General features: G+C 35.1%; 2 protein-coding genes across 3 annotated transcripts in view; one reads left to right on the top strand and one right to left on the bottom strand.

Moving 5' to 3' along the window:
* BIRC6 (baculoviral IAP repeat containing 6) overlaps positions 1–13,578 on the top strand; it is a 238,163-nt gene that overhangs the window by 69,298 nt on the left and 155,287 nt on the right. For both annotated transcript variants that reach the window (XM_079940545.1, XM_079940544.1), the window contains 8 exons: positions 884–1,062; positions 2,290–2,423; positions 2,774–2,935; positions 3,026–3,157; positions 4,068–4,165; positions 5,549–5,696; positions 6,489–6,622; positions 11,585–11,731. In XM_079940545.1, the coding sequence (XP_079796671.1) occupies positions 884–1,062; positions 2,290–2,423; positions 2,774–2,935; positions 3,026–3,157; positions 4,068–4,165; positions 5,549–5,696; positions 6,489–6,622; positions 11,585–11,731 (1,134 nt within the window). The remainder of the gene's footprint in view (positions 1–883; positions 1,063–2,289; positions 2,424–2,773; positions 2,936–3,025; positions 3,158–4,067; positions 4,166–5,548; positions 5,697–6,488; positions 6,623–11,584; positions 11,732–13,578) is intronic.
* Positions 7,408–10,344, bottom strand: LOC307196169 (small ribosomal subunit protein eS26-like). The gene has a single exon (XM_079940921.1). It carries the CDS (start codon positions 10,064–10,066, stop codon positions 9,710–9,712), a length of 357 nt encoding a protein of 118 aa, XP_079797047.1. The 5' UTR covers positions 10,067–10,344; the 3' UTR covers positions 7,408–9,709.

Genomic DNA, 13,578 nt, shown 5'->3' with positions numbered 1-13,578 from the left:
AATGCAGCAGTAAGAAGAATGTTAACAGTGTGGCGCTAGCACAGTAGGCAGACAGATCAGTGGAAAGCAACAAAAGTAGCTTTTGTAATTACAGAAGGATTTCATACCTGCTTAGGCAACAATCAGCTTATGGTTTGTTCATGGGTATATTAGTTTGAGGGTATTTTTGCAATAAATTTTACATATAGATTGTATAGTATGATCTCAACTTAGTTAAAACCATATAAAATTGAAGCTAGTGATAATAACAACCAATATTTATCGAGTGCTTCCTTTGTGCCATGCAGTTATAAGTGTTTCAGTTACCTTTGAGGTAGGTACTATTATTATTCTCATTTACTTTTGAAGAAACTGAACCATGGAGAGGTTAATTTGTCACATGCCTAATAAAATGGCAGAACCATTATTAAAGCCAGGTAGTGGCTCCAAAGCCTGTGCTTTTTCAACTGTAATACTATAATGCTTATGTGTATGTATGCATTCACATATGTATGTCTGTGCATGCGTGCATTAAAGGACTGGATGGATACACATACGATACATCATTATCTTTGGGTGGTGCTTTAATGACAGTATCTTCTTTGTGTTTTTCTGTAGTTCACAAAATTTCTGTTATTAAAATGAATAACTTCTTTGATTGGGGTAAAACATGCGAGGTGTCAAAACTTTCTATCTTAGGCTGTTCATATAACTCCTGTGCTTTTTGTTCTTTTGCTACCAAAGGTTATTTAGCCATATTGTATGTAAACAGTGTAATTCGAAAATTCTGGCCAAGTGTTATTTTTCTTTTTGTGGAGTTAATTTAACTTGCTCTGGGAAGACAAAAAACAATTTGATTTTTTGGTGATTGAATAATTTACCCCCTTCTGTACCACTCCTCTAGGTATGGCAGGAGGAAAATATCGTTCATTTTTAATCCATGTCAAGGCAGTGAATGAAAGAGGAACAGATGAGATCTGTAATGGTGGTATACGTCCGGTAGTAAGACTTCCATCCCTAAAACACCAGAGTAACAAGGGTTATTCACTTGCTTCACTCTTGGCAAAAGTTGCAGCAGGCAAGGTATGAAACAGTATCATTTTGAACTGTAACGTGCTGTTTTAAACATGGTGGTTGAGATTTGACACACTGTTAGAAGTAGTATGGCCCATAATTGATTTATCAGTAGACACTTTGTTTGTTTGTATTTTTTCTCTGCAGCAAGTTAAAAAAATATAATCAAGGAGAAAATATTTGAATTAACTTTAAGCCGACTACCTAGCTTATATAAAGTACATTCAGTAGGGAATAATTGTTAGCAGGTACTTCCCTGTATAATTATTCTTAGTTCCTTGGGTGTGAGAGTTTGTTTCTCTGCCCTCTACTGATAATTCACTACTTTTTTTTGTTTGTTTGTTTGTTTTGTAAACATTTGAGAGACTGCAGGAACAGAAGTTGAGAAGTGATTTTAGAGATGTATCTTAATTTTCATGGTTCATTTTCTACAACTAGCTATATATCATGCAGTTTCCTCATACTTGTTTGATCTTGGACTTTCCTGAACTCTGGAGAGATTTTGTTTCTCTATCATCATTATTCATAAGCAACAATAGCAGTACCAGTAACACTAATCATCTTATATTTGTATAGGTCTTCCAATTTTTCAAGGACTTCTGTGTACTTTATCTGATTTAATCCTCAAAATAACTCTGAGGTAGGCAGAGCAGGTGTTATTACCTCCAGTTTTTCATGTTGAAAGTGAGTGAACCTTAGAGATTGGGGAGCTCGCATATCTTGTAGAGCTGTAGCTGGGACTTAGACTCAAGACTTTGGCTTTATAATCTTAATTCATTGGATTATTACCTTTAAACAGTGACTATGTCTTTCTTTTTTTTTTTTTTTTTTTTTTTTGCGGTACGTGGGCCTCTCACCGTTGTGGCCTCTCCCGTTGCGGAGCACAGGCTCCGGACGCGTAGGCTCAGCGGCCATGGCTCACGGGCCCAGCCGCTCTGCGGCATGTGGGATCTTCCCAGACCGGGGCACGAACCCGTGTCCCCTGCATCGGCAGGCGGACTCCCAACCACTGCACCACCAGGGAAGCCCGACTATGTCTTTCTTTCTTTCCCTGTTATAATTCTGGGCTAAATTAGTCATTTACTGAATATGAGGGTGAAAGCTGTCATTTTAATTTGAGATTTATGTTTTGATAGCCATAATTCAGTTATATTCTTTTATTTATAGACTTTAATAGTAAATAATTTTTTTGTTTCATTTGTTTGTTCATTCAGTTATTTATTTTTGTATGTTTAGGAAAAATCCTCTAATGTTAAGAATGAAAATGCAAGTGGCACCCGTAAATCCGAAAACCTCCGGGGCTGTGACTTACTTCAGGAAGTCTCAGTCACCATCCGAAGATTTAAGAAAACTTCAATTTCTAAGGAAAGGTAACCTCATTTTCTTGTACTATTCTTAAAGTAATAGGAGTACAAAGGAAGAATTCCAATAAATATACCAAAATACACAAAATTTTTAAATCCTGACTTTTACTTGAAAATTTTTATTTGCTTTTCATTTCTCTTAAGAACTTATCTCAGTGATGGTATATATTGTCTTTCCACTTCATTGGTTCATCCCTGGTGTCTTTATAGTGTTTGGGAATTTTCAAAAGTTCTTTTTTTAAATTGTGATAGTAATGATTTCAAATGAAACATTATCTGTCCAACCAGGTTGAAATAGCTTTAGTTTTAACTTTTCTATTTTGGTTGTTAATGTGTTTATATATTCTTTTTTGTAGAGTGCAACGATGTGCCATGTTACAGTTTTCAGAATTTCATGAGAAACTTCTTAACACTTTGTGTAGAAAAGCAGATGATGGCCAAATCACAGAACATGCCCAGAGCCTTGTGTTAGATATTCTTTGTTGGTTAGCTGGAGTACATTCAAATGGACCTGGAAGGTTAATAAGATTTTATTTACCACGGATTGCCCTTTGGATGTTATGATTGGAAGTTCAAGATGAGCCTAAACATCTGCTATTGTTTTGCAGCTCAAAGGAAGGAAATGAGAGCCTGCTTTCAAAAACACGAAAATGTCTTTTAGACATTGTACATGTTTGCTTCTTTGAGGCAGGACGCAGCATAGCCCATAAGTGTGCACGATTTCTAGCCTTGTGTATCAGGTTGGTTTTTTTTCTTTGTTTTTGCTGTACGCGGGCCTCTCACTGTTGTGGCCTCTCCCGTTGCGGAGCACAGGCTCCAGACACGCAGGCTCAGTGGTCATGGCTCACGGGCCCAGCCGCTCCGCGGCATGTGGGATCTTCCCGGACTGGGGCACGAACCCATGTCCCCTGCATCGGCAGGCGGACTCTCAACCACTGCGCCACCAGGGAAGCCCCTGTTTTTTTTTTTAATTTGAAAATATACGTTGCAGGTGCACCTGCAGTTTGGCAGGGGATACCTTGTCTATAGTGTTATTTGGTCCCTGTTGAATATATGTATAACTTAAGAGGATTTTCAAAAGTTGATGAGGATTATTGAGATTCTAAGAAAAAATTTGGGTTTTTTTGGGCAAAATGTCATGTTAAATAAATCTAGTAATAAAAGAATTCTACTAGGCTTCTTTGCCTATTAGGAAGACTTCGGGGAGTTTGGTAAGGGGATCCCTTCCCCACTTGCACTCCTACTGTCCCTGATTGTCTTTGGATTGTTCACCTGAGGCCTTGTTCCCAGTTACATAATAATTTTACCAGACTTATTTGTAGTGTTATGCAGATCATTTTCTCTAAACCCTGAAACTATCTAGGAAGTGTTTAAAAGCTAATAGTCTATATTGACTATACCTGCTTGTTAGCCCTTTTTGGTAAAGAAAAAAAAAAAAAGAGTGGTTTAATGTGTAAGAAAACAGTTACAAAGACCCTTAGTATAATCAATCCCTACTATCTTTCTGCATGTCTATAGGGCTTTAAGGCAGATTTTCTTCCAATTTGTATGAACACATTTTAAATATTTTAAAAGTACTACACCATGTTTAGAGTTGGATTTAAACCTTGAGTAATGTATTTAAATTTTTTCTTTTAAAATTGTTTTCAGTAATGGCAAATGTGACCCATGTCAACCAGGATTTGGATCTGTTCTGTTGAAGGCCTTACTTGATAATATGTCGTTCTTACCTGCAGCAGCAACTGGTGGTATGTGAAATTAGTTCAATCACAAATAGCTGTAGCCTTAGGAAATATCTCACAGTATGCTTGGGGCTGTGTAGTAACTTTCTTTTTTTTCTCAATTAGTTTTCTTTTTTTCTGTAGCTTATCTGTTTTTTAAGGGGTTTTAAATTGTGATTGGGTAGGCAGATACTCTCTGTTCGATAATATTTTTAGGAAAAAGTTAATGGGAGATTTATGTAAATAACCAGGTCATCTCAATTCATACATTTTCTGTACTTCATTAAAATAATTGAGTTGCTTGGTTGTTCACAAACTAAAATGTCAGTAAGTGCCAGAGAGATGACATAAATAAGAAGAATGGTTCATAAACATATTGTGTGAGAATGGTAGGGTCTGTGGCAAACTCTGATTCCCTAAAAGGAGCCAGTGGGTTGTTTTTTCTTTTTACAGCACCTAAAGACTGTGGAAATGCCATTCAAAAATGAATGTAGTTATCAGGTAGGAATTTACTATGAAGGGCTACAGATTTGTCCTTTACCTAGTGTTAGTTTTTTGTGGGCATTTCTCACAGTCTTTTATTTTATAAATAACCATTCAACAAGTTATCTCAATGAGATAAACATATTCCACAAGGATTTGATCTTGGTGGTATACCAGAAAAAAAGTTTGCTCAAAGTTAGGATAAATGGTTATTTTATCAATACCTTAATTTAGACAAAATGTCTGTTTATATTTACCTTGAACATATATTGACTAAGACTATGAACTGTTTGTTTTATAGAGTAGAATGTTTTGGACTTGGTTGCTCACTTTAATAGTCTCTGGTGTTTAAAACAGTTTCTTGAGGATAGTGTTAGTGGTAGGGTGCTTAAATTATGGGATGTATTTAGTTAGATATCTCAAGTTAGAGTCTTAAAATACATCATCATGGTCACCTTTTACTATCACCTTTGCTCTGTATCTAACTGGCAGTATGGAATAACTATACTTCATTCACTTGCTAAAGTATATTATTTGTAGCTCACTGCCATCAACTGGTTCTGAAATTTTTAGTACCGAGAAATAGTATTTTAGGAAAGATGGCTTGAAGGACCTGACATCTCCGCTTTTCTAGCTATTATAAAATGTCCCTCAGAGTCATCTCACGTTACTGAAAACCTAAACGACTAAGTTGATCCTATACACTTCTCAAAAAATATGATTGCAGTTCTTTGTCAGTGTCCTCTTAGAGTCCTCCAAGGAGTTAGTCCTTCTTTGTAATTTGCCCTTACAGATTTTATTTCCAGAAAATCCTTCTAGGAAAAGGGGACATACTGATAAATATGAAATCTGAAGTTCTCTTTGTTAGAGAAAAATGAGGAAAAGAAACAGTGATTTAAACAACTGACTTGTTGTTGTTGTTTTCAGGTTCGGTCTACTGGTATTTTGTCTTACTGAATTATGTTAAAGATGAAGATTTGGCTGGGTGCAGTACCGCGTGTGCATCTCTGCTTACTGCTGTGTCCAGACAGTTACAGGACAGGCTAACACCAATGGAGGCTTTGCTTCAGACAAGGTATTTTAATCTATGAAATGACTAATCATGGGCCTTTTGGATATGATACCACCTTTGCACATAATTGTTATTATATATATTTGCTTAAGTTTTTCTTCCCTTTATTTTCTCTGAAAATAATTCCCTTTAACAACTTTGGAAGTCCTGGAGATGGTTATTCAGAGGGCTAATTATATTAAAATACTTAAAAGTGGTGTATCTTGCTAATGGTAGAAGCACTTAAGGTAATTTGTTTCTTTGTTGTTAAAACTTTGTAAGCAAAATTATGTAAATCACTTATTGCCGTTAACTAGTATTCTTTATCTGCTGTTTGATTTTCTAAAACTTAAACATAATGAACTAAGAAATAGCTAAAGGTTAGATTTGAGTTCTTGCCTAATCTTCATTATTTGAAGTATCTTATTTAAAGCAAGGATTTTTGTAATCTTTATAGATTAGAAATCTTGATTTCAATGAGATGTTACTCAAAGCCTTTGTACCTTCTGCTGAGTCAATGTAATGATTGAGGCAAGGGAGGGGTGCTTGATAGCTCTTTCTTGATTCAGACTGCAGATGAAGGTTGTCTTGGTTCATTAGTTATCAGCTTAATTGAAATCACATTTATTGAGTCTCTGGCCTGTATCTTTTGGAGTATAGGTTTTCAGGGAACACAGTTGAGATTCAGTGAATTTAAGGAGTTAATAGTGTCTCCTTCTGCCCTGTGTAAAAACTGCTTTGAAAACTAAGTAAATAGATAATTTGTTAATTAGATGGCTGACAGGAAAATTGTTAGGACATTATTTTATTTTTCAGATATGGATTATATAGTTCACCATTCGATCCAGTCCTCTTTGATTTGGAGATGAGTGGCTCTTCTTGTAAAAATGTATACAACAGCAGCATTGGTGTCCAGTCAGATGAAATTGATTTATCAGATGTCCTTTCAGGTAGTAAAGTCTTTTATTAAAGGAATTTCTGAATTTTATATCTTGGGTTTAAGTTACCATTGATTTTTTAATAGATTGTAGTCACTACATTCTATCTTTGAGAACTAAAAGTTTTTAGAACTTAACTTTAGTATCCGTGAGTCATTAAACTATTTGCCTTTGTTTCTTAACTCCCCCCTCAAAAAGTATTGAAGTTATTTTTGAAAGGGTTGCAAATTTGGTTTTTGTGTGTGTGTGTGTGTTTCATTGCATGTCAGTATGACGTTAATGCTAATAAGAGATTAAAATTTGGTTATTTGTTGTAGTCCTTTCAGTTTTATGTGGTGTGCCTTTGTTGTTCATAAACTCAAAGAACATGTTATTTCATATTACAAAATATGAAAATAAAATTAATTTATACTTATTTTAATAAGCAAAGATGCAGAAAGAAAAAATAATTTTCTGCATCTTCTGTCACACTCTCCTGAGGTGAACTTGGTACACCATGTTACATGTATTCTTGTATGCATTTCTAAAGAATATGTTTTTAGGATTGAATGTATAACACTATTTGTATAATCTTTTCAGGTGCTGGAATTTGGTGTTTTTCTAGTTTTGTCAGATAGAGCAATGATCGCTTTGTTTTTTGTTTTCTTCCATCTTACCGAACTTACTGCAGGTGTTGCTAGTAAACCAAAATGTTAAAAAATTTATTTGTAAATATACTATGATAATTACCACATTAATTATAAGTAAATTTTGGGAGTTAGTCTCAGGTTTGTAAATTATGAGTTGTGAAAAAAGCAAAAGAGAAAAATCAAATATAGAAATATAAATAAAACATAAAATGTCTCAACTCTAACCTCTTCATCCTTTTAGATTACCATTGTTAACAGAATGCTTAGCTATTTAGACTTATTTGCTACATGTGTTTATGAGCATTTTTAATGAAAGAGGTCATACTATACTTCTGGTCTGTTACTTGCTTTTTAATGACTTATTCTGCCTTAGATACTGGTGTTATCTCCTCTGTTTGATGACTTAGGCTCCTGACTACCTTACTGCCAGTGTGTCTCTATCTAAGTGACTTGTCAAATTATGAATAGAACTCAAAGGAGGGGTTAGAATTAGACCTGTAGATGCCTTCTGAACTCCTTAGGATAGAATGAAATTCCTTATAGAGAGAACGTAAGGAGAGGACCGTAAAGCTCAGGCCAAGCCTGGGGGTTAAATAAGCAAGAGCAGCCATGCTCTATATTATAGAGTATCATAGTCCCAGAAGAAGGGACTTAGAAGTCGTGATATATGTCTCCATATGAACGTCTCTTCATTTTATTTCTCACCATCCAGCATTCCTTTTTTCAGTTAATGGCATCCATGGCACAAAACAGAAATCTGAATGTTATCCTCTCTTTCTCATCCTCCACAATGAGGCTGTCGTTAGATTCTATTTTTCCACCAACATATATTTCAAATCTGCCCATTCTCTTACTTCCCACGATCGCAGTATTACGATCTAAGCCACAGTCGTTTTGAACCTGGACTACAGTAATAGCTTTCTAACTGGTCATTCTGCATCTGTTCTTGGCTCACTTCTATACATTCTCCACAATGCAATGAATGCAATCATTTTTGAATGCAAACCTGATCTGATCATTCTCTGTCTCTTCTTAAAATACTTTTCATTTCTTTCCATAATTGTGCAGTCCAGAGTCTCTAATATAGCATAGAACATCTTGTGTGATCTGCCCTGTTAGTTTTCTTTCTGTGGCCCAGTGATTCTCAAAGTGTGGTCCATAGGTCCCCTCAGGGTTCCTGAGATCCTTTTAGGGAGTCCACGGGTTAAATGTTTTCATGATAAAACAATGTTACTTGCCTTTTCTCATTGCATTGACATTTATACTGATTGTGCAAAAGCCTGATGCTCTTCCCCATGCACTTAGAGTAAGAAGTATGGCAGTTTCACTTAGAAATACCTTTGATGAAACAGTAAAAATTGTTAATTTTATTAAATTTTGAACTCACGAGTATGCATCTTTTAAGTATTCTGTGATGAAATGGGAAGTGTGCATGAAACACTTCTGCTGCATGCTGAAGAACCATGGTTGTTTCAAGGAAGTGCACTTGTGCAGTTGTTAGAGTTATAAGCTGAACTAGTTGCTTATTTCATGGTGTATACCATTTTTATTTGCAAGAATGACTGATAAAATACGTTTATTCAGATTTGATTATTTGGCAGGTATTTTCTCAAAAATGAATAAAAAATGCCTGTCAGTATTCATCCAGTTGATAGTATTTGTTGCCAATATTAGAAGCAGACTTTTAAGCAGAAATTAGAATTTTGGAAAACTTGTTTCCTCTGAAATGAGCTTTAATGACTTTTCTGATGGCCTACGATGATATTAGTGAATGTCATTTTCTGATATTATATGATGAAATGTGTTAACATTTGGAAGATCTGTATATAGCAGTGGACCAGTATTTTCCCTATGATTGATGCATGGTGATTCAACATCAAGCATGGGTTTGAGAAGTTCTTTTTTTTTTTTTTTTTTGCGGTATGCGGGCCTCTCACTGTTGTGCCCTCTCCCGTTGCGGAGCACAGGCTCCGGACGCGCAGGCGCAGCGGCCATGGCTCACGGGCCTAGCTGCTCCGCGGCATGTGGGATCTTCCTGGACCGGCGCACGAACCTGCGTCCCCTGCATCGGCAGGCGGACTCTCAACCACTGCGCCACCAGGGAAACCCAGAGAAGTTCTTTTTTTAAGATTTCAGATACCGTATTGCAACTAATCCTAAACTACCACTTTCCAAGTTTTTGAATATTTAATACTTTATTAAAATATTCCGTTCTTTTCCAATCACATATTTGTATTGGGTCGGCGTTTCTTCATGTATTTCTGCCAGAGCATCCTATTGTAATACATTGAATGCAGAGGCAGATAGGCAAATCCAACTACCTTCTGATAAGCCAAATTTTAAAGAGATTTGCAAGAATATAAAACATCACCAGTCTTCTCATTATTTTTGTTTTTTTTTTAAAGTATAATTTCCATTTTATTGTCTTTCCAGGGGGCAGTATTTCTTTAGTCTTTAAGAACTTAGCTTCTTACATGGGCTTTGGTGGAGGTCGTGGGGCAGCACCAGCAGGTCTAAATCCAGGTGGAGGTGTTCGGTCCTTCCCGGCTTCCCGAGAACGATTCCTGACTGCCTTGCTGTGAATGGCACAACTCACGCAGTAATGCAGTTTCACATACAGCTTGGGAAGCACATAGGCATCGAAAACACTCGCTTTGGAAATGTCCTGGATGGCTGTGGCCTCTACGATGTTCCGAATGACGAGCTTCTTAATGGCCTTATCCTCAGGCACGCGTTGGGCACAGTTGGTGCAGCGAATAGGCTGCATGTGGCTGCGGCCCTTCTTGGCACGACCATTATTCCTTGTTTTCTTGGTCATAACAGTCATTTTTCATCAAAAGATGCTATTTAGTTTTATACCTAATGAGTTTATTACTGTTATACTAATTAATGTTCAAAATATTCTCATCTTAAAATTTCTACCTTGATAAATATTTCTGTATAGACACACACACACACACACACACACACACAGAGCCAACATAAATGAAAACTCAATTTTCAAGTTCTTTTAATTATTTTAAAGATGTGTAGAGGGGTTTTAGGGTTGAGAAATGTTCCTCTAGGCACATTTTTCTTTCAGTTTCTCTAATGTGTCATGTTCCTTCCTACTGAAGGGATTTCACTCATGTCATTTCTTCTGCCTGGATTCCCGTCCCAGTGAAATAAAGACATAAAAATCTTTTATTCTTCCCATATGTCTCATCACCTCATCATGGAAGTATTTTATTACCCCTGGCATAGATTGATTTCCCCTTGATTTATTTATCCTTTGAACTTAAGTAAAGCATAGGAATTTTTTTTGGTTCAGTTGTATAATTAATTAATACCTGGTAACCTTGAACAGAATATGCATTTCATGACAACTAGGGCCTGTCCCTTTTCTTGTATCTCCCATGTCTTCTATTGAATAAGTGCTCAATAAATATTTTTTTAACACACGTGTCAGGTCCTATGCTGGGTGCCAATGGGACGTTGGAGAACAAGGTTTTGACAGTTTAGTCTTGCGTTTAATTTATTCCTTCAGATGTTTGATGATATTTTTCATATCTCTCCATTCTTTCCATCTTCTCTTTCTGTTTTACTTTGTGTGTTAAAGAATTCTGTTTAAAAGTAGTGCTCTGATTAGAACATTTGAAAAGTACTAAAAATAACCCTTCCCTCTTCCTCCCCTTGTACGATATACACCACTCTTAATTCTTTTGTGTTCTTCTGTCCAGTCTTCTTACTGTGGTCTTATGATTTGCATAGTTGTGACCATTTGATTTTTCTTTCTTACTACTACATGTGCCAACTTAAACTTTTTATGATTATAAGGTAGCATATCTCATTCTAGAATATTGATATTATATTCAAAATATAAAATTTATAGATAAACCTTGCTAATATTTTAGAATTTTTTTTAGTTTTTAATAAGTGTCATTTGTACTGTTGACATCATAGAATGTATTCTGATATTTTGCATACTTAAACAGATTGAGTAATAGCTAATCTAAGTAGCTGGTTATTTTTTCCCCTCATTTAAAATCTATTTTATTTATTTATTAATTGTTTTTCTTTTGTCTTCTATTCCTCATTTAAAATCTAAATCACTTGTTATAGTTTCTTGTTAATGTGAATGGCCACTAGGTTGCTTCTCTGCAACTCTGCTTTTGTAGTAAGGAGACTAGTATCTGTGTGTTTTCTTAATACCATGTCCATTGTTGAAGCCCTGTGTAAACCCTGTGTTTATGCATTTATACATCTTTCTATTTAAAATCGAAGTAGTAGCTATAATTCTCAATATGACTATTGCCTTTTTAAGGTTAATTCACGTTTTATAAAACTTGTCTCTTTTTTGTATTAGGAAATGGAAAGGTCAGTAGTTGCACAGCTGCTGAAGGTAGTTTCACATCTCTCACTGGACTTCTAGAAGTTGAACCTCTGCACTTTACTTGTGTGTCAACTAGTGATGGAACCAGAATAGAAAGGGATGATGCAAGTACGTTTACTGGTATATACCTTCTCTTATTATATACATTCTTTTATTACATATTTTATGTTGTAATAAAGTGATATATCAGTATTTACATATCAGTTTATAGTATATGTAAATTCCTTTGCTGTCATGTTTAGTAGAAACTTATTGGTAGGAGGCACATTTTGGGGAAAAATCATAAGTGGTTTCATATTCTTTTCTAAGTCTATTCATGGGTTTTTTCCTACCCTCTAGAACCCTATGTTAAATCTTTTTGTTTCATGTATGTGCATTTTTAGAAACATTTTAATTTGGAAAATATCAAACATAACGAAAGTAGAGGGACGAGTACAATAAACTATATTTTCATTACCCACCTTCAGCAATCAGTCTTGATGGTCAGTTTGGCATCATGATGTAATTTTTTGCGTTTAAAGTTAAAGGTATATTTGGTAATGTCTTTGAGAAGGTTGAGATGAGTGAAGATGAAATACTGTTTTTTCAGCTAGTTTAAAACAACTTTGGATATATGAACCAGTATTTGTGTGTGTTGAATATATGGTGTTGTTGATGTTTTAAATGAATAATCAGTGAGAAGAACTTCTGTTTATTCTGTATATCTTACTTTCTGTGTTTTTTCTTCACATTGTAGGATCAGTGTTTATTTACAGTTAGTTCTATCTGGGCACAAATAATTGAAGTTTTTATAATTAAAAATATTGGTATATGGTTTTACATTTATATTACAGTCCCAGAAGTGTTTTTGAATATTGTCTTGAATGAATTCTGCTGTTGATGGTTTTTTGTAAGTAGGTGTCTTTTTGTTTCTTCAACTGTCTAACAGAAAGTAAAAATAGTTTGCTTGAGAAGTCATGAAAAATTTAATCTTGCACTTGGGTCCAGAATGGCAAAGTGTTTTAAAGGGAAATTAACAGTCCTTTGAGTGCCTTTTTATTCAGAATCATCTTGTATCTTCCAATTGTAGAAGTAACCACTAAGTGAAATTCATGGCTTATGTAGCTGAGAGTTTTAATTTAAAAATAAAATTTTATATTTCATATGGAGATGCCAGAAGGGTCAAAATTCATTTGTGTTTGTTTTCTTGGACTATTGCAGTCATTTTGTAGAAACTTATATATTTACAGTGGTATGGAAACATGCGATAACAAGAAATTAAACTTCCAGAAAACTCTTTGGTTCTAAATCAGACTTTTTTTTTGGAACTGTCATGAAATTAATTTTTTATTTTAAGAAAATTAATGTGTTTGAATAAGTAATACTTTCAGAAGTTATAAAATTTAAAACATAAAAGATCTGGTTTGAAAAAGAAAAGTATTTCCTCACGTTCCTACCCATTTCTACTCCTGTAAAACGTACAGTAGGACCCGTTTCTTGTCTTTCCAAAGGTAGTCTATGCTTTTATAAGCGTTCACCTCTGTATTCCACCCAGATTGAAACCACCACCAGCAGAGGGATACTTACTAAATGTTAGGGCAGAGTCCTGACTAGTGATCATAAGGTGCTAGAAGATGACTGTAGTCTCTCAGCTTCCTGTCTCCTTTTCTTTTGAAACATGTTAATTGTGAAATATAATGCGCATACAGAAAGGTGCAGAAAACAATTGTATAGTGAAGCAATTTATCACAACACAAACTGCCCATGTGACCACCAAGTCAAGAAATAACATTTCCAGTACTCTAAAAAAGATTTCTTCGTGCCCCCTTTCCATTTATTTTTCCCTCACTCTCTCCAAAAGGTAAACATTGTCCTAACTTTTAGAGTAATCATTTCTTGGTTTTTGTTTGTTTCTTTGTATAACCTCTTAGCTACGTGTTCCTAAACACTGATTGAGTAGGGTCTGTATAGTATAGAATTGCATTTAT

Source organism: Stenella coeruleoalba, assembly GCF_951394435.1.
Source record: "Stenella coeruleoalba genome assembly, chromosome: 13".
Lineage (NCBI taxonomy): Eukaryota > Metazoa > Chordata > Mammalia > Artiodactyla > Delphinidae > Stenella > Stenella coeruleoalba.
The sequence above is the reverse complement of the archived record's forward strand: the minus strand, read 5'-3'. Positions and strand labels throughout refer to the sequence as shown.

What these genes read in the sequence shown, in the direction of transcription:
- LOC307196169 (XM_079940921.1), bottom strand. Translation starts at nt 10,066, where the DNA reads ATGACTGTTATGACCAAGAAAACAAGGAATAATGGTCGTGCCAAGAAG.